Here is a 21,300-nt window from a genome sequence, read left to right as displayed (position 1 = left end):
TTAAGTAAGGTGACCAAAACTGCACGCAGTACTCCAGGTGTGGCCTCACCAATACCCTATACAGTTGCAGCAGGACCTCCCTGCTTTTGTACTCCATTCCTCTCGCAATGAAGGCCAACATTCCATTCACCTCCCTGATTACCTGCTGCACCTACAAACTAACTTTTTGGGATTCATGCACAAGGACCCCAGGTCCCTCTGCACCACAGCATGTTGTAATTTCTCCTCATTCAAATAATATTCCCTTTTACTGTTTTTTTTTCCCAAGGTGGATGACCTCACATTTTCCGACATTGTATTCCATCTGCCAAACCTTAGCCCATTCGCTTAACCTATCTAAATCTCTTTGCAGCCTCTCTGTGTCCTCTACACAATCCGCTTTCCCACTAATCTTAGTGTCATCTGCAAATTTTGTTATACTACACTCTGTCTCCTCTTCCAGGTCATCTATGTATATTGTAAACAGTTGTGGTCCCAGCACCGATCCCTGTGGCACACCACTAACCACCGATTTCCAACCTGAAAAGGACCCATTTATCCCGACTCTCTGCTTTCTGTTAGTTAGCCAATTCTCGATCCATGCTAATACATTTCCTCTGACTCCACATACCTTTATCTTCTGCAGTAACCTTTTGTGTGGCACTTTATCGAATGCCTTTTGGAAATCCAAATACACCACATCCATCGGTACACCTCTATCCACCATGCTCGTTATATCCTCAAAGAATTCCAGTAAATTAGTTAAACATGATTTCCCCTTCATGAATCCATGCTGCGTCTGCTTGATTGCACTATTCCTATCTAGATGTCCCGCTATTTCTTCCTTAATGATAGCTTCAAGCATTTTCCCCACTACAGATGTTAAACTAACCGGCCTAAGTTACCTGCCTTTTGTCTGCCCCCTTTTTTTAAACAGAGGCGTTACATTAGCTGCTTTCCAATCTGCTGGTACCTCCCCAGAGTCCAGAGAATTTTGGTAGATTATAACGAATGCATCTGCTATAACTTCCGCCATCTCTTTTAATACCCTGGGGTGCATTTCATCCGGACCAGGAGACTTGTCTACCTGGAGTCCCATTAGCCTGTCCAGCACTACCCCGCTAGTGACAGTGATTGTCTCAAGGTCCTACCTTCCCACATTCCTGTGACCAGCAATTTTTGGCATGGTTTTTGTGTATTCCAAAGCAAAATAATTGTTTAAGGTCTCAGCCTCTCCGTCGCCACTGCCGCCGCTCCGGGGCGAAAAACAGAACGCAGAGGACCGGAAAATCCTCCCCTGTAATCTTTATACAACAAAGTATTTTGAAAGACTTGCAAACTTACTGTAGCAACTGAATTTCCATTCTGAGTATTTGGTAATTGTACATTATGGTCACAAAGCCCTCTTTATATATTTATTGCACTCCTGCAACTGCCATTGACTGCTTTGTTATTTGAAAACTTAAATCGTTTTACAAGTCTCAAAGTTATTTTTTAATTGCTCAAAGGCTTCAATACGCAATAGTAAACACAGACCCTTTGTCTGCTTATAACCAAAAGCAATTTCTAGCCTCTTGTTACCATGATGCAGATTTATATGCAATTTTAGGCTGACTAGGGCAATTATCCTAGTATTTGTCCAAACTCTTAAACTCATGCCACACAAATACTTTCTTGATTTGGGATGACTGATATATTTATGTTTTGTATGTATTTGTATCATGGCAGGAAACGATAACTATATTCATTAATAAAACACTACTTTTGCAAATACTCCCGTTTATGAAAAAAGTCTAAAGTTCATCACTTGTTTCAAGGTTTCTGAGCACCCTTCAATTTACATCTCGTCTGTTATCACCTCGTTCCACAGACCGTCTCGAGCAGATTCTTAGCCTGTATCATTTCAGTAGGAACGGATCACCAGTACATTTCACAGACACATAAAATATTATTTGTCAACCCCAACCGCTGAGATTTTTCCATCACAGAATTTAATCAAATTTCTCAATTTCAACGGACTTTTGACTTATTTTCACAGGTCGCCCCATTGAAGTTTGTTTCCAAATAGCCCAGACTCCAGTTCCGTACGTGCACCTCATAGTTGCAAGAAGTGTTTCTACGATAACTGCCATGGCAGCAGTTCATGGCTCACTTCAACTCTCTGAGTCGATCATTCCCCTTCTTCAGTTGTCACGCCCCCCGCCCGTCACGCTCCTGCCTGTCACGCCCCCGCCCATCATGTCCCCACCCGTCACCCCACCCCACCCCACCCCCCCAACCTGCCCAGGCCCCGCATGTCATGCTCCTGGTCACTCCTCCACCTGTCACGCCCCCGCCTGTCATGCTCCACCCGTCACGCCCCACCCGTCACGCTCCCCGCCTGCCCATGCCTCCACCTGTCACACCCCTACCTGTCACGTTCCCGCCCGTCACGCACCTGCCTGTCACACCCCCGCCCATCATGTCCCCACCCCCCCCCGCCCAGGCCCTGCATGTCATGCACCTGGTCCTGGTCACCCCTCCACCTGTCATGCCTGCGCCTGTCACGTCTCCGCCCGTCACGCCTCCGCCTGTCATGCTCCACCGGTCACATCTGCCCTCAACCCCATTCAGCATTTATATAGCAAAGGTGCTATAAACTACATATAAAATTCCCTGCTAATTTCTCTTTCCTTTATTCGCTTACATGAAAGATATATGTTATTCTTTTGATGCATTTGGGAGTATTTGAAGGTCAGAGAGAGTGTGCAGAAGTTTACTAAAATGGTACCAGCGATGAAAAACTTCAGTTACATGCTGAGACTAGAGAAACTACAGTTGCTCTCCTTAGAGCAGAGGAGGTTAAGGGGAGGTTTAATAAAGGTGTAAAAAAATCATGAAGAATTTTGATAGAGTAAATATGTGAAGCTGTTTCCAGTGGTAGAAGGGTTGGTAACCAGAGGACACAGCTTTAAAATAATTGGCAAAAGAACCAGAGGCAACATGCAGAAAATAAATTTTACACAGTGAGTTAGGATCTGGAACGCGCTGCTTGAAAGGATGGTGAGAGCAGACGCAACAGTAACTTTCAAAAGGGAAGTGGATAAATACTTGAAGTGGAAACATTTGCAGGGCTGTGGGGAAAGGACTGGGGAATGGGACTGACTGAAAGTGTGATGCAAAGAGCCGAATGGCCTGCTGTGCCGTATTGTTCTATGATTCTATCTTACCCACTTACCTTGTACTTGTTCACCTCATTTGCTTACCAATTAGCTGGTAGCCCCACATATTTGAGTATGATATTTGTTTGTAGTTTCTTTATAAAAGGCTTAAATTGGGGTTCTAAAAAGTCACCCTTTAAGAACTAGCAGCAGAATGTTACTTTTTATCACTTAGCCCAAGTGTCCACCTGCTCTTGATGTTTTAATTCCATTGTCCAACGTAAATCTCTCGGGGCCTGAACTTGGTGGAAGCCAAGGCCCGCCCTAGTGCCGCCCAAAGGCCCGCCGAGAGACCGGGCGGTACGTTGCCAGGGAGATTCCTCTTAAAAGATATGGCAGTGCCGCGCGGCGGCACAAAAAAATGGCTTACGCCGTGAATCTGGGCGACAGCAGGCGGGAGTTCCCAATCTCGGTGGCAAATGCGATTCTCGCCAAAGTGCCGCCGAGGATTGAGTCGGGCCCAGGGAGGGGGGGGGGGGGGAACAGCTTAAGATCAATATAAAAAAAAAACAATGGAAAACCTTTAGGGGACTCCATCCACATAAATCGCTGGAAAAAAATAAAGAAAGAAAAAGAAGTTCACTAACCTTTTTTTTTTGCAGGTCTTCTTACTTACCGTCGGGGTTAGACCTTCCTCCACACAACGGTCCTTCCCCTTGCTGCCGCCGCCGACTCCCGCTCGGACCGGTCTGCCAGCTCAGTGAGGACACTTACGCGACCTACATGCCAGAGGCCTTCAGCGGGCGGTCCCCAGCGGTACTCCCCTCCCGCCTGCGGGAGGCCTAGTGGGATCTGTCACTGTGGGGAGGACTGCCGGGAAAAACTCGGCCACCAAACTTTGGGTCACCTCAGCTCATTTCTACTTCTGCGGGCTCGAATTAATGATCTCCATACGCTATATAAATGCAAGTTATTGCAGCAGTGATGCAGGGAAAGGCGGCTGCCCATTTGCACACAGCAAGCTCCCACAGACAGTAATGTGCTCATGACCCAGATAATCTGATGGCACTTGACGGGTTGGATGCGGGAGGAGTGTTCCCGATGTTGGGGGGGTCCGGAATCGGGGGTCACGGTCTAGGGATGGGGGGGGGGGGTGGGCCGTTTGGGACCGAGATGGGGAGAGGCTTCTTCACTCAGGGGGTTGTGGACCTGTGGAGTTCTCTACCAAGGAGGGTTGTTGGGACCAGTTCGTTGGATGTATTCAGGGGGGAGTTGGATATGACCCTTGTGGCTGGGGGGATCGGGGGGTGTGGAGGGAGAGCAGGAGTGGGGTGCTGGGGTTGCATGGGCGGCCATGATCTTGTTGAGTGGTGGTGCGGGCTCGAGGGGCCGAGTGGCTTGCTCCTGCACCTAATTTCTATGTTTCAAGTTCGGGCCCAATGTAATTTCCATAAGCTCTGGTGTGAATCCTGATCACTGATCCACTTCATCTACCCATAGTCCTTGCACTTTGCAAATGGCCATCTTTGTTCCACGATACATCGCCGAGCCCACTTGGCTTGTAACTGTTAGTTAAACATGGTCACCATTGTGTGTTAGTGTGTGCCTTGGGTCACTCAGGATATCAGCTGCATCAGTCAGTCTGCAGTGAAGGTACATCACATAAAATACTAGTTAGGCCACAACTGGAGTACTGCGTGCAGTTCTGGTCACCACATTACAGGAAAAATGTGATTGCACTGGAGAGGGTGCCAGAGGAGATTTAAGAGGATGTTGCATGAACTGGAGAATTTTAGCTATGAGGAGAGATTAGATAGGCTGGGGTTGTTTACTTTGGAACAGAGGAGGCTGAGGGGAGACTTAATTGAGGTGTATAAAATTATGAGGGGCCTAGATAGAATGGATAGGACAGACCTATTTCCCTTAGCAGAGGGATCAACAATCAGGGGGATAGATTTATAGTGATTGGTAGGAGGTATAGAGGGGATTTCAGAGGAAATTTGAGGGTGGTGGGGGTCTGGAACTCACTGCCTGAAAGGGTGGTAGAGGCAGAAACCCTCACCACATTTAAAAAGTACTTGGATGTGCACTTGAAATGCCATAACCTACAGGGCTATGGATCAAGAGCTGGAAAGTGGGATTAGGCTGGATAGCTCTTTGTCGGTGGTGCAGACATGATGGGCCGAAATACTGTAAATTTCTACGATTCTACGAACATCTTCAGCTCGCAGATCTCCCTGTTACAGCAGTGACATGGCCGAGACCCCCATCAATAGCCCAGCTGGTATCCAAGGAGGAGTTGGTATAGTAACCCAGAGACTGCATAGCAGCAGTCTGAACAATCGTGTGTCACTGAAAGACTAGCTCCATATCCTCTACAATCAAGGCCTCACTTCCAAAGCCCCTGGAGATTCTGGCCATTCCAAGGAACGTATTCTGTGGCTATTGGTCTCAGACTATTAACTGCAGTATAAATGCACCTCAACATATTTCTCCCTCCAAATAAAAACATCAAAACAATGGAAATCTTTATTGGATAATATTTTATCCTTATGTTCAAATGTGTAAAAATACTCCGTACAAAAATGAATAGAAGCTATACTGATCTGTCTACAAATCATTAACTGTTAGTAAAGAATTTACATATTAATCATTAATAAATTGCAATTAACATTTGTGAAAATAACTATATATATTTCTTTGCATTTCGTATTTCTGTATCAAAGCCTTATGTACAAAAATAACCAGAATCTTTAGAGAAGAAGTGGATTAACGTTTTAAATAGTTATGACCAGCTTTAGTTTACGTGGGGAATAAACTATTTGCTGCAATGTACATTTTGCGATTTGACTAGGCATTCGGATGAAATGTTCTCTTAATATGTTGTTGCGTAAATTCCTCTTCTGCAACTCATGCCAGAGGATCAATCATTCCATATTGATTTCGGGTCAAAAGTGAATCTGATGCATTTTTCTGTTAAAATGGCAAGGGTACAATGTTAATATTAGCAAGTGCCTTATGCAGTCTGAATCTAACTCGGGGCATCTGCCGTGCTGTTCAATAACTGAGTGGTTGGAGAAGTATAATAGTCCAAAACTAGGGTCCATAAATAGAAGATGATCACTAATAAATGGAGTTGTTCTCCTTGGAGCAGAGAAGATTGAGAGGAGATTTGATCGAGGTGTTCAAAATCATGAGGGGTCTGGACAGAGAGAGAGGAGAGAAACTGTTCCCATTGGTGGAAGGGTCGAGAACCAGAGGACACAGATTTAAGGCGATTGGCAGAAGAACCAAAGGCGATGTAAGAAAATACTTTTTTACGCAGCGAGTGGTTAGGATCTGGAATGCGCTGCCTGAGAGGGCGTGGAGGCAGACTCCATTTTATCTTTCCAAAGGGAGTGGGATCAGTATCTGAAGGGAAAAAAAATTGCAGGGCTACGGGGAAAGGGCGGGGGGAGTGGGACTGGCTGAGGTGCTCTTGCAGAGGGCCGGCACGGGCTCGACGGGCCGAATGGCCTCCTTCTGTGCTGTAAACGTTCTACGGAATACAATAAGGAATTCAGGAGAAACTTCTTTACCAGAGAGAGTGTTGAGAATGTGGAACGCAGGGAATGGTTGAGGTGAATGGTATCAATGTATTTAAGGGGAAGCTCAATTAGTGCATGATGAAGGAATAGAAAGGTATACTGATAAGGTTAGATGAAGAGGGGGTGAGAGGAGGTTCCAACATTAGCAGATCATAATTGGACAATGGCCCACTTCTGTGCTGTTGATGCTCTGTGACTCATTCTGTCCCAAATCTCAAAACTGTGAAATATCATCATCCCCAGTCTCCCTTCCAGTCTACAATCTGTAGGCTTTTAAAATGCGAGTTTTGTTAAGTATGGAAGAACATAGAAACATAGAAACATAGAAACTAGGTGCAGGAGTAGGCCATTCGGCCCTTCTAGCCTGCACCGCCATTCAACGAGTTCATGGCTGAACATGCAACTTCAGTACCCCATTCCTGCTTTCTCGCCATACCCCTTGATCCCCCTAGTAGTAAGGACTTCATCTAACTCCTTTTTGAATATATTTAGTGAATTGGCCCCAACCACTTTCTGTGGCAGAGAATTCCACAGGTTCACCACTCTCTGGGTGAAGAAGTCTCTCCTTATCTCGGTCCTAAATGGCTTATCCCTTATCCTTAGACTATGACCCCTGGTTCTGGACTTCCCCAACATTGGGAACATTCTTCCTGCATCTAACCTGTCTAAACCCGTCAGAATTTTAAACGTTTCTATGAGGTCCCCTCTCATTCTTCTGAACTCCAGTGAATACAAGCCCAGTTGATCCAGTCTTTCTTGATAGGTCAGTCCCACCATCCCGGGAATCAGTCTGGTGAATCTTCGCTGCACTCCCTCAATAGCAAGAATGTCCTTCCTCAGGTTAGGAGACCAAAGCTGTACACAATACTCCAGGTGTGGCCTCACCAATGCCCTGTACAACTGTAGCAACACCTCCCTGCCCCTGTACTCAAATCCCCTCGCTATGAAGGCCAACATGCCATTTGCTTTCTTAACCGCCTGCTGCACCTGCATGCCAACCTTCAATGACTGATGTACCATGATACCCAGGTCTCTTTGTACCTCCCCTTTTCCTAATCTGTCACCACAAGACTGAGTGCTGTGAGCTAAAACTGATGTGACCTTAGTCTCTTTAATAAAACTCCAGAGAGCCTAAGCAGCATGGCAGACAACCTTTTATACTCCCTTGCACGAGGTGTGCAGGTGACCCTTGGGCCTCCAACAGTTGCGCCCCCTGGTGGCAAGTCTTACACAGTTACAATGTTTACATACATAACAAGTTTAACATCAGCTAACCAGGCTCGAGTGGAGTATAAACACGGCATGGACTGGTTGGGTCGAATGTGCTGTATATTCAATGTAACCACGACTTCTTAACCTCTCTTTCTCTAACTACTCTTTTGGCACCCTCCCCCGCGCCCCGGTGGTGTCTGACATGGCGCTTTGCCCGTGGTTCTCAGTTCGAAAACTCTTTAAACAAAACCTACAAGATAATAAAAAGTTTGCGGTAGACAAACGGGAGAAGGGAAAGCACTTTGCTCACCAAGGGAAAGTCGTGTAATACCATGGTAGAAGTCCTGCTGAAACCATGTTCGCACTCAGACAGTCTTGTCAGCATATCCTGTTTCTCTCGCCCCCATTTCCGTGAATTATCCTCCATCTGCCAAACAAACCGCGGAGAGGGAGAGAGGAAGGTCAATTATTTTCAGCTTCATTGAAATCCCGGGGGCGTGCTCGAGTTAGTAATGGGCCAAAAGTTTCAGTCTGTGGTGTTATGTCTTTAGATCTGATAATGACTCCACTTGAACTGTAGTGACCTTAGTTCATTTAATGTAACTCCAGACTGAGGATCACACCTAGTGGCCTGCCTTTTATACTGGGCCAGGCACACCTGTACAGGTAACCTACAAGTCTCCCACTGCAGTGCCCTGTAGTGGCACACTTTAGTGACCATACAGCTGGTGTACAAGTTTCCCATAGCAGTGCCCTCAGGTGGCACAGCATATGTAATAGTACAAGCAGTAAACATGTCTGGGTACATGACAGGAGGCTTCCCGCCAAATTGTTATTTCCGAAAGTACCCCGTGGTCCTAGAGAAACGAACACTTGCGCAGCCGAGTGCAGAGGCCCACGCATCCCGGGAACGTGCGCACATCCTGGGATTCCGTGGGCCTGGACCACCAATCACAATGTAGTATTCTCATTGATAATAATGGTGAGTTCCGGTTGTACCAGCTCCCATTACCATCACTGGGAATACCCCCAAAACACAGAAGCACGACACAATAAATTAAAAAAAACACCTCACATATTTAAAATTAACTGAAATTGAATTAAATGTTTTATGAAAAAAATTTTGGGGAAAATGTTTATAAAATGTGTTAATAGGGTTAAAAAATAAACTTACCTTAATGGACAATGTTTTTAATATAAAAATTGGTCATAAAGTTTCATTTTTCTATCTTTTAAAACTCTTACACTGGTAAAAGCAGGCCTTACACCTAGTTTAACCAAGCGTAAGAGTTTGAAGGACATTCGCTGGGCAAATAGCCCAAATCTCTGCCTGCGGTGGCCCTTTGCTACGTATGCGTGTGATCTGCATTGCAAGTGACGGATTTCGGCGCATGCGCTTCTCGCGCCTGAACCTGGAACTCGCGGGGTCTCTTCGGGCACCCGCTCATCGTACGCATCCAGAGAGGCCGCAATCTACGGCCCAATAATTTGCACGTAACGCAATGAGCCCCTGCATCAGACTGGAGGTTTTTCTTGCGCTAACCAGACGACTTTTCAGTCAGAAGATGCATCAAGCTTGCCGCAGTTAAACCCCATTTACACCGGAGACAGAGATACCAACAGAAAACGCTGGCCCGAACTCAGCAAATCTGTCAGCGCCTGAGTGCCATTCCTGGAAAGCAGGGTCGCTCCCCCTGTCTGTATTTCCGGCATGTCCTGTTTTTATTTCGGATATTAAGCTTCTGCAGTGTTTTTACTTCTCTCGATTATCATAGAATCATAGAAATTTATAGCCATTTCGGCCCATCGTGTCCACACCGGCTGACAAAGAGCTCCCCAGCCGAATCCCACTTTCCAGCTCTTGGTCCGTAGCCCTGTAGAGGTTTACGGCACTTCGAGTGCACATCCAAGTACTTTTTAAATGCGACGAGGGTTTCTGCCTCTACCACCCTTTCAGGCCGTGAGTTCCAGACCCCCCACCACCGCCTCCCACTTCTCCCCCCGACCGTTCGAAGTTACCTACTGTCCTGTCCCTCTGTAAGGAAATCTCTTAAACTCAGTCAAATTATTCCTCGTGATTCAGGCTCGAGCGTACTGTCCAAATGCAAGTTTATTACTCCGACACAAATTGTATAATAACTATTACGGTTATATAATAGACTCAGATAACCTGGTTTCCTGCAGACCCAAGTTTGGCCTCCATCGGTGTTAGACTTCCGATCATCCCGGGAGCTCTCTGCTCAAAACATTCCTTTGTATCCCTCTTTTGTCATCTGTCACACGTTCAAAAACATAGAAACATAGAAAATAGGTGCAGGAGTAGGCCATTCGGCCCTTCTAGCCTGCACCGCCATTCAATGAGTTCATGGCTGAACATTCAACTTCAGTACCCCATTCCTGCTTTCTCGCCATACCCCTTGATCCCCCTAGTAGTAAGGACCTCGTCTAACTCCTTTTTGAATATATTTAGTGAATTGGCCTCAACAACTTTCTGTGGTAGAGAATTCCACAGGTTCACCACTCTCTGGGTGAAGAAGTGCCTCCGCATCTCGGTCCTAAATGGCTTACCCCTTATCCTTAGACTGTGACCTCTGGTTCTGGACTTCCCCAACATTGGGAACATTCTTCCTGCATCTAACCTGTCTAACCCCGTCAGAATTTTAAATGTTTCTATGAGGTCCCCTCTCATTCTTCTGAACTCCAGTGAATACAAGTTGATCCAGTCTTTCTTGATAGGTCAGTCCCGCCATCCCGGGAATCAGTCTGGTGAACCTTCGCTGCACTCCCTCAATAGCAAGAATGTCCTTCCTCAGGTTAGGAGACCAAAACTGTACACAATACTCCAGGTGTGGCCTCACCAATGCCCTGTACAACTGTAGCAACACCTCCCTGCCCCTGTACTCAAATCCCCTTGCTATGAAGGCCAACATGCCATTTGCTTTCTTAACCGCCTGCTGCACCTGCATGCCAACCTTCCAAGCATCCTTAAAGTTGTTAAGTCCTGACTCTAATGTACTGACTTACACGAGACACATGCTGAAGACAAGGTCACTCAGGACCTGCACTTTTAATTCCAGCTCCCCAGTGCTGCACTTGCCTGAGACTTCCCTTTATATACCTTGCAGGAGACACTCCATACCTGTCCCACCAAGTACACCCCTGGTGGTAAGGTATGCTTATTGTTACAGGTCATATCCAGTTACAGTCATGAATAGCATGGTAAGATACAGTTATATACAATAATGTGAGATACATGACACAAGTAACCTCCCCTAGAATGCGAGTCATATCACATGATGCCCAGAATCCTACTCACCAAACCTCCATACCTTGATATAATGGTCATCTTGATGGTTTAACTATCAATCAGTTTAACCTGACATCCTGCCGTAACATTACAAAAGGAACAGGGTGACCTAGACAATCCGTGACAGTTAATGTGATACTGCTCGGGTGCTTCCATTGTTCTGACCAATTCCTGACACTCGCACCCCTGTCTGCTATTTGCTACTCCCCACTGTCCCGACTTATCTCCAATATTAGCATATCCTAATCAGACAATGGCCCAGCGATATGCTGGGACCCATGACACAGAAGCAAGTTCCAACACCCTCAAAGATGTACATAAGAACATAAGAAATAGGAGCAGGAGTAGGCCGTACGGCCCCTCGAGCCTTAATACGATCATGGCTGATCTGATCATGGGTTCAGGTCCACTTCCCTGCCCGCTCCCCATAACCCCATATCCTGTTATCATTTAAGAAACTGTCTATTTCTGTCTTAAAGTTATTCAATGTCCCAGCTTCCACAGCTCTCTGAGGCAGCGAATTCCACAGATCCACAACTCTCTGAGAGAAGAAATTTCTCCTCATCTCTATTTTAAATGGGCGGCCCCTTATTCTAAGATTATACCCTCTAGTTCTAGTCTCCCCCATCAGTGGAAACATCCTCTCTGCATCCACCTTGTCAAGCCCCCTCATAATCTTATACGTTTCGATAAGATCGCCTCTCATTCTTCTGAATTCCAATGAGTAGAGGCCCAACCGACTCAACCTTTCCTCATAAGTCAACCCCCTCATCCCCAGGATCAACCTAGTGAACCTTCTCTGAACTGCCTCCTAGTGCGTACACACGCAAAGTGCTGTACCAATGGCAATCAGATAGTTAAATAGTGCAAAGAGATGCTGACAGCACCTTTTAAAATGTACCCACCAGTGTCTCCAGTGTTTGTACACGCGTCTGGGCTTTCTCCAATGTTGCCAGTAAATTTAGTTTCTCCGAGTTAGAAAAGGACTCCTGAAAGGAAGAACGGGACATTAAACGATCGTCGTCAAGAGAGGGGTGCGTCGTGACCAGTGAAGACTGAAACAAGGAGAAATTTCTTCACTCGGAGGATGGTGAATCATGGGAATTTTCTACCCCAGAGGGCTGTGGAGCTCAGTCTTTGAGTATATCCAGGCCAACATCCCCAACACTGAAGCACTGACCACTCTCAATCAGCTCCGCTGGGCAGGCCACATTGTCCACATGCCAGACACGAGGCTCCCAAAGCAAGCGCTCTACTCGGAACTCCTTCACAGCAAACGAGCCAAAGGTGGGCAGAGGAAACGGTACAAGGACACCCTCAAAGCCTCCCTGATAAAGTGCAACATCCCCACCGACACCTGGGAGTCCCTGGCCAAAGACCGCCCTCAGTGGAGGAAGTGCATCCGGGAGGGCGCTGAGCACTTCGAGTCTCATCGGTGACAGAAATCAAGTGCAGGCAGCGGAAAGAGCGTGAGGCAAACCAGTCCCACCCACCCCTTCCCTCAACCACTGTCTGTCCCACCTGTGACAGGGACTGTGGTTCCCGTATTGGACTGTTCAACCACCTAAGGACTCATTTTTAGAGTGGAAGCAAGTCTTCCTCGATTCCGAGGGACTACCTATGATGATCCTTATGACTGTAATGTACTTATGAATGACTCCAACGAGGCAATTTGTTGTACTCAAACTGTAGTGACCTTGGTCCTTTATTCGTAACTCCAGAGCGAGGCCCAAGCAAGGTGGGCAGCCTTTTATACTGGGCACTGCACACCTATGCAGGTGACCCTCAGGTCCCGCACCACAGTGCCCTCTGGTGGACAGCTTCTGCCACAGGGGCAGGAAACCCCGGTCTCCACCATTGCACCCTCTAGTGGTGTCAGCATAGTAAATACACAGTGTGAACCTTATTGATAGTACATCAGATAACAAGTCTCCATCTTATGCAACTATACAGTGACTACACAGAGAGTATATCTTTAGTCTGCATATATAACAGTGATGATATTCAAGGCTGAGATCGATAGATTTTTGGACTCTAGGGGAATTAAGGGATATGGGGATCGGCGGGAAAGTGGAGTTGAGGTGCAAGATCAGCCATGATCTTATTGAATGGTGGAGCAGCCTCGAGGGGACGTATGGGCGACTCCTGCTCCTATATCTTATGTTCTTATTGGGATTAAAAAGAAAACTGTTGGAAATCGGAATTAAAAACAGGAAGTGTATTTAGCGGTTGCCAACTCTCCAGGATTGGCCTGGAGTCTCCAGGACTTGAAGACTAATCTCCAAGACACAGCTGCCGGCGACCCGGGAGACAAACCATCGGGGCAGTAAAAATATGGTATTTTCAACACTTTCGTTCGTTAGTTCTCCAAATATTGGAGAGGGGGAAAAAAGGCTGTTTGACTGGGTGTGGCAATTGGAGGCAGGAGGTCATGTGATAAAACCTCCAGGAATATGTTCCACCAGAGTTGGCAACCCGAAACGTAATCAACCCTCCGACAGAGTTGGCCCAGTCTGCGTAACATAAAAACGTAAGAACTTGTGAGTGAGAGGTTAAGATCTAAGATCATGAGTCAGGATGAAACAGGAATTCAAGTCGTCATTCAACTGCAACCAATTATATACTCTTCCCAGGGCCTCTTTTAACCTCCTCCTGAACAGACAGACATCCATCCAAAGGCCAGTGGCCCTGACAGTGCAGCACTCCCTCAGTGGCTCACCACAGTAACAAACAACAATGACTTGTAAACGCCTTTAACGAAGTAAAATGTGCTTCACAGGAGCGTTATCAGACAAAATTTGACTCCAAGCCACACAAGGAGATATTAGGACAGATATTGGTCAAAGAGGTAGGTTTTAAGGAGCATTTTAAAGGAGGAGAGGCAGAGGGATTTCGGGAAGTGTAATGTATTTGCTTCATCGAGTTCTTTGTTTAAGAATTCAGAGCAACACATTGCTATTAAGAACTAGTTGGTTTATTAATAAAGGTTTAGCAATCACACTACACATTACCAATTCATTCACCTGGCTCACAACTGCATACCTCATCGTGGACGACCTAGACCCAACTGGCCGGGGTTTTATTGAGTCTTGTGAACATCACGTGACTGGCTAAGCCACTCACAATGCAACAGCTTTACAAACCTGTGAACATGCTCACAGGTACATACATTACAGGAGGGAATTCCAGAGCTTAGGGCCCAGGCAGCTGAAGGCACGGCCGCCAATGGTGGAGCGATGAAAATCAATCAGATTATGAGCTCAAGTCCCTGTGTGGGACCCACATCCACAACCTTCTAACTCAGGGGAGAATGCTACCAACCGAGCCGAGCTGATACTTTTTTACTACAGCCGATTAAAAGGTTAACGAATGCTGTAAGCCACTTGCTAGTCGAACCACGTTTGTTGCATTAATTGAACCCTACCTTCACTGCGTGTACTGGATGTTGGAGAATGATGGGTGCTGGGGGCTGGTTTCGTAACTTTTCGATCTCGTCACGCAGCCGGGCGTTCTCTGCCAGGAGGACAGACTCCACCTCTTTCCTGACGTTGTCATCAGTAACTCCTCAAATACAAGCAATGTAAGGGTTCAGCAATATGTACAATACACATCCAGTACCACAAACATTACCGTCCATTTAGATTAAAAATCTCATATCTTGCTTTAATTTGATTGTCAGTACAGACCACACACACATTAATCGCACCATATGCCAAGAAAGAAAACTGATACCGGCACAATTCAAAAGTGGCTGTAGACGTTTCGTGAAAATATCCTAAGCTTGATGTTTCAATCACTTGATGCTGAGAGACTGTTTGCCCTGGCTGGAGAGTCCAGAAATGGCCTCGATTTTAACTCTAGGTAGATTCGCCGGAGTTAAAATTACAGTCGGGTCTCAAAAATGGCAAACATGCCTATGTAAGGATCATCATCATAGGCAGTTCCTCGAAATCGAGGAAGACTTGCTTCCACTCTAAAAGTGAGTTTCTCAGGTGGCTGAACAGTCCAAAATGGGAATTACAGAATTACAGTCTCTGTCACAGGTGGGGCAGACAGTCGGTTGAAGGAATGAATGGTTGGGGAGTCTGGTTTGCCGCACGCTCCTTCCGCTGCCTGCGCGTGTCCTCCACATGCTCTCGGCGACACGACTCGAGGTGCTGTACATATGTTACGAAGGACCCTGTTGGCTCTGAGAGCGTGTCCTTGCTGCCTGCTCGGGGGAACAGATTACAATTGTGGACGTTGCGATCATGGCGGCTTTCAGACAGGTGAGTGCCGGGTGAATCTTAACTGCCACACACCCAAGTTTCTGCTGAGCGAGTAGGGTTCAAATTGCCCCTTTATTATAGACTCAGAAAAAGGGGTCAGCCACTTATGACTGAGATGAGGAGGAATTTCTTCACTCAGAGGGTGGTGAATCTCTGGAATTCTCTGCCCCAGAGGGCTGTGGAGGCTCAGTCGTTGCGTACATTCAAGACAGAGATCAATAGATTTTGGAATCTAAGGGAATGAAGGGATATGGGGATCGGGCAGGAAAGTGGAGTTGAGGTCGAAGGTCAGCCATGATCTTATTGAATGGCGGAGCAGGCTCGAGGGGTCAAATGGCTGACTCCTGCTGTTATTTATGATGTTGTTATGTCAATTAATTTACCTGCACGTTTTTTAGATGCATGAGGCTTCTCTCTCGGCCTCTCGTTTAACTTTTTATCCAAAAGTTTCTCCATTTTTTCAATAACCTGCATTGAAAAGACAGGAGATAGAACCTTTAGACAGCATTCACAGAATGTGGATAGCGCTTTATTCTGCGTCTAGCCATGCTGTACCTTACCCTGTGAGAGCGGGCAAGTTACAGTCAGACGCCCGTTTCAGGAGCGATATTCTCCAGTGAGGTTCAAATAAGGCCCGAGTTCGAAATTTCTCAGACCTCTCTGTCCGCTGCCCAATTGTAAAATTTAGGTGAATGATACCTTCCGCCCCTTGCAGTTCCTACCAGTCGCAAGGAATTCTGTGAGTGCCAGTGTTTTATGTTACTTTAAGTACTTATGGTTAACAAGGCCATAAAAAATGCAAACAAAGCTCTGGGGTTCATTTCTAGAGAAAGAAAGACTTGCATTTGTATCCTCTTCTTCGGCAGTCCTCCGGAGTCGAGGATGCCTTGCTTTGAGGTGCCTACTGTACATAGTCCATGTCTCTGAAGCATACAGGAGGGTGGGTATCACCACTGCTCTGTAGACCATGAGCTTGGTGCCGGGTTTGAGATCCTGGTCTTCGAACACTCTCTTCATCAGGTAGCCGAAGGCTGCGCTGTCGCACTGAAGGCGGTGTTGGACCTCGTTGATGATGTCTGCCCTTGCTGACAGTAGGCTCCCAAGGTATGGGAAGTGGTCCACATTGTCCAAGGCCTCATCGTGGACCGAGGGGTTATGGGGAGCGGGCAGGGAAATGGACCTGAGTCCATGATCAGATGAGCCATGATCGTATTAAATGGCGGAGCAGGCTCGAGGGGCAGTGTGGCCTGCTCCTGCTCCTATTTCTTATGTTCTTATAACTGGGGAGCAGTCCTGTGTGGCGGGGGAAGGTTGGTAGAGGACCTTTGTCTTACTGATGTTTAATGTGAGGCCCAGACTCTCGTACGCTTCAGTGACGGTGTCAACGATGGTTTGGAGTTCAGACTCCGAGTGTGCACAAACGCTAGCGTCATCTGCATGTTGTAATTCAATGACAGAGGTTGGAGCAACCTTGGATCTGGACTGGAGGCTTTTACAGCATTTATATAGCGCCTTTCACATCCATCGGATGTCTCAAAGCGCTTTACAGCCAATGAATAGAAGGAATAGAATTGAAAAGCAGAAAAGTTATGTGAGGCTTGCACCGAACCTTGGTTAGACAGCAGCACTGTGCACAGCTCTGGTCTCCATATTATAAAAGGATATAAAGGCACTGGAGAAGCTGCAAAAAAGATTTACAAGGATGATACCAGAACGGAGAGGTTAAACCCATCGGGAAAGATTGAACTGGCTGGGGCCCTTTTCTCTAGCTAAGAGAAGGCGGAGGGGTGACCAGATAGAGGTCTTTAAGATTATGAAGGGGGTTGATAGGGTAGACGTAGAGAAGATTCTTGTGGGGCAGTCCAGAACTAGAAGCCATCAATATAAGATAGTCACTAATAAATCCAATGGGGAATTCAGGAGAATCCTCTTTACCCAGAGAGTGGTGAGAGTGTGAAACTTGCTGCCACAGGGAGTGATTGAGGCGAGTAGTATTGATGCATTTAAGGGGAAGCTCGATAAACACGAGGGAGAAGGGAATAGAAGGATATGCTGATACGGTGAGATGTAGTAGGGTGGGAGGAGGCTTGTGTGGAGCATAAACACCGGCATGGACCTGTTGGGCAAAATGACCTGCTTCTGTGCTGTAAATTTGATGTAATTCTATATATTTAATCTACAGATGTTCCCTCATAATTCATGTTTGATCGTGCCTTCATTAGTCTGGGTATTCCACGGCGAGTGTCTCACCTCCTGACTTCCCAAAGCCTTTCCACCATCTACAAGGCACAAGTCAGGAGTGTGATGGAACACTCTCCACTTGCCTGGATGAGTGCAACTCCAACAACACTCAGGGAGCTCGACACCATCCAGGACAAAGCAGCCCGCTTGATCGGCACCCCATCCACCACCTTCAACATTCACTCCCTCCACCACCGGCGCACCGTGGCTGCAGTGTGCACCGTCTACAAGATGCACTGCAGCAACTCGCCAAGGCTTCTTAGGCAGCACCTCCCAAACCCATGACCTCCAGCGCCTCGAAGGACAAGGGCAGCAGGCGCATGGGAACACCATCACCTCCACATTCCCCTCCCAGTCACACACCATCCCGACTTGGAAATATATCGGCCGTTCCTTCATCGTCGCTGGGTCACAATCCTGGAACTCCCTCCCTAACAGCACTGTGGGAGCACCTTCACCAAACGGACTGCAGCGGTTCAAGAAGGCGGCTCACCACCACCTTCTCAAGGGGCAATTAGGGATGGGCAATAAATGCCGGCCTTGCCAGCGACGCCCACATCCCAGGAATAATAAATTACAAAAAATGAGGCAAGAGCTGGTGCACGTGTTGTGTTAAGCCTTAATTAAAAACCCAATTATGATCCATTTCTCATTCAAGGTTGGATTGTTGAGTGCTTAACAAGTTCAACATTCGAACTCTGCATATATCGTGCCTTTTTTGAATCAGCTTCACGATCAGCATTACCTTTTCTTGTTGCCGTATCGTGTCTTCCAGAATTTTTAGTTTGTGTGTTTTTTCCTGGTATTTCTGGAGCACTGCTTGTTGTTGCTGATGGACTTTCTGTAGCCGCAGTAGTTCGGTCTCCCGATCGTTCTTCTGTAATGGTCAGAATTGACGCAATAAATCCTTAATGAACTAAGACTGGCGCAAATACCTGCCGCCAAAGCACACTTTGAGAAGGCGATTGTGCCCAACAAGCTTGTCCATTTGTGATAAGATCAGTCCAGCCAATCGTCTGCTCTGAACATCCCTCAATCAACACTTTGTCCAGAATTGCCTCTTATGACCCTGTAACCTGTGAGGATGCTCACAGGTTAGTTCCTCGATAGTATAGTGGTGAGCATCCCTGCCTGTTCACGCGGGCGATCGAGGTTCAATTCCCCGACGGAATGGAAGCATAACAACAAAAGAGTTGCAGAGCTGTTGCACGCCATCTTGCCGTCCGGAGGAGGCGGGAGTTCCCCAATAGACCAAATTTTATTTTGAACCACGTCAAAAGTTTAATTTGTTTAAGTTTTTCAGTTTTAATGCCCCCCGCCCCCCTTTTAGTCAGGGGGCACTTGTATAATTTGTGTTTTGGTGCCCTCAGGAAAAAAAAAACAGGGGGCACCTGAAAAGGTTTTGGAGTGTGATTTCCCCCGCCCCTTTAATCAGGGGGCACTTGATTGTTTTTTTCCAAAATAGTTGTAGAGCTGTTGCACGCCATGGCGCACCATGTTGCCGTCCGGAGGAGGCGGGGGTCCCCAATGGAGTGCACTCTACGCGGGAGTCCTCCCTCTATTCATTGGGGACTTGGCCTGGAGCAGTCCCATGCAATAAGTTTTTAAGTCGGTTCACGGGCTCACAGGCTGCCTGCAATTTCTGCGGTGTAGATGAGTCCGTGTTCCACGTTTTTATCGACTGTGCGAGGTTGCAGCCCCTCTTCCAATATTTGAAAGGGCTGCTCCTCAAATTCTGGTTGCACTTCAGTCCCACGCTCCTGATCTTTGGGCACCCTGTGCGGAGGGGAGCGGGCAGGTCGGAGGGCTTCCTCGTAGGACTGCTCCTGGGCCTGGTCAAGGGGGCCATCAGCTGGTCCAGCCAGTGGGCGGTCAAGGGGGTCGTTCAGCCCGACTGGCTGCCTCTCTTCCGCGCTTACATCCGAGCCAGGGTGTCCCTGGAGATGGAGTACGGCGCCCATCTCTCACTGGTACCCGGTGAGAGGTGGGCACCGGAGGGACTGGAGTGCATCGTCACCCCCGACAACCAAGTTTTAATTTGAACAATTATTGTTAAAAGTTAATTTGTTTAAATTGTCGGTTTTAGTGCCCCTTTAATAAGGGGGCACTTGACTTATAGTTACAACCAAAATAATTGTGGAGCTGTTGCATTGTGAGTGGCTGAGCCAGTCACGTGATGTTCACAAGACTCAATAAAACCCCAGCCAGTTGGGTTCGGGGGATCCACGATGGGGCAGGTGGTTGTGAGCCTGGTGGATGAACTGGTAATGTGTAGTGTGATTGTTAATTCCTTTGCTAATAAACCTACTAGTTCTTAAAAGCAATGTGTTGCTATGAATTCTTAAGCCAGTCCATGGTGGTCATGCAAGGTGCTATAGAAATGCACCCTGAACTCTGAATAAGTCTGAACTCTGAATTATGCATTCATTCAAGTGAGCAGCTTTCTATTAGAAATATCTTAATTACATAACAGAGTGAACGAGGCATCAAAGCAGAGACCTCCCTGGTTTGTCTGGCTCAGTTCCACATTGAGCCATTCAGGGAACTCAACAACATTCTTTCACTTTTCAACTTACCCGAATCAATTCATTCTGCAGCTGCTGCACTTTGTCCTTGCAGTTCAGGAACTCCGCAGTCTCACTTGTCAGTTTCTGTTTTAACAACACTGGAAGCCATGAGAGCATCAAAGACACATGAGAAAAAGAACGTTAAAACACTAGTTCCATATCCGCACAGTTTACATCATCCATGTTTAGACAGAAATCAAAACGCGTGACTTTACTAATCAAGGTAACTGACGGAAGGTTAAAGAAGGAACGATGGAAAGACTTGCATTTATATAATAACAACATCTTGCATTTATATAGCACCTTTAACATCCTGCTTCACAGGAGTATTATCAATCAAAATTTGACACCGAGCCACATAAGGAGATATTAGGGCAGGTGACCAAAAGCTTCGTCAAAGAGGTAGGTTTTAAGAAGCGTCTTAAAGGAGGAGAGAGGCGGAGAGTTTTATGGAGGAAGTTACAGAGCTTGGGGCCCAGGCAGCTGAAGGCACGGCCGCCAATGGTGGAGCGATGGAAATTGGGGATATGCGCAAGAGGCCAGAATTGGAGGAGTGCAGAGATCTCGGAGGGTTGTAGGGGCTGGAGGAGATTACAGAGACAGGGAGGGGCGAGGCCATGGAGGGACTTTGAACACAAGAAAGAGAATCTTAAAAAATATCGAGGTGTTATCCGGGAGCCAATGTAGGTCAGCGAGCACAGGGGTGAGCAGGACTTGGTCGCGTCATTCACGACCACCAGACGTCCCAAAGCGCTTCACAACCAATGTGTAGTCACTGTTGTAATTTAGGAAAGTATAGAACCAATGTAGAGTAGGCCCAGGATTTGTGACACAGACGGGAGGGTAGAAATGAGTATACGTTGAGCCCATTTTCCAAGTGTAAATTGGTCGCAATGCTGACCAATTTAGCTCAGTGGGCAGCACACTCGCCTCTGAGTCAGAAGGTTGTGGGTTCAAGTCCCACTCCAGGGACTTCAGCATGAACTCCAGGCTGACACG

General features: G+C 46.9%; 1 protein-coding gene across 1 annotated transcript in view; it reads right to left on the bottom strand.

The window, feature by feature from the left end:
* Positions 1-5,825: 5,825 nt before the first annotated feature.
* ccdc33 (coiled-coil domain containing 33) overlaps positions 5,826-21,300 on the bottom strand; it is a 282,778-nt gene continuing 267,303 nt past the window's right edge. Inside the window, exons 21-27 of the mRNA XM_070863959.1 lie at positions 20,311-20,399; positions 18,480-18,611; positions 15,877-15,961; positions 14,650-14,789; positions 12,131-12,214; positions 8,229-8,345; positions 5,826-6,092 (exon numbers count right to left, since the gene is read on the bottom strand). Coding sequence (XP_070720060.1) covers positions 6,030-6,092; positions 8,229-8,345; positions 12,131-12,214; positions 14,650-14,789; positions 15,877-15,961; positions 18,480-18,611; positions 20,311-20,399 — 710 coding nt within the window. The 3' untranslated portion in view covers positions 5,826-6,029. The remainder of the gene's footprint in view (positions 6,093-8,228; positions 8,346-12,130; positions 12,215-14,649; positions 14,790-15,876; positions 15,962-18,479; positions 18,612-20,310; positions 20,400-21,300) is intronic.

Source organism: Pristiophorus japonicus, chromosome 21 (assembly GCF_044704955.1).
Source record: "Pristiophorus japonicus isolate sPriJap1 chromosome 21, sPriJap1.hap1, whole genome shotgun sequence".
Classification (NCBI taxonomy): domain Eukaryota; kingdom Metazoa; phylum Chordata; class Chondrichthyes; family Pristiophoridae; genus Pristiophorus; species Pristiophorus japonicus.
This window is presented reverse-complemented; position numbering and strand designations above follow the sequence as displayed.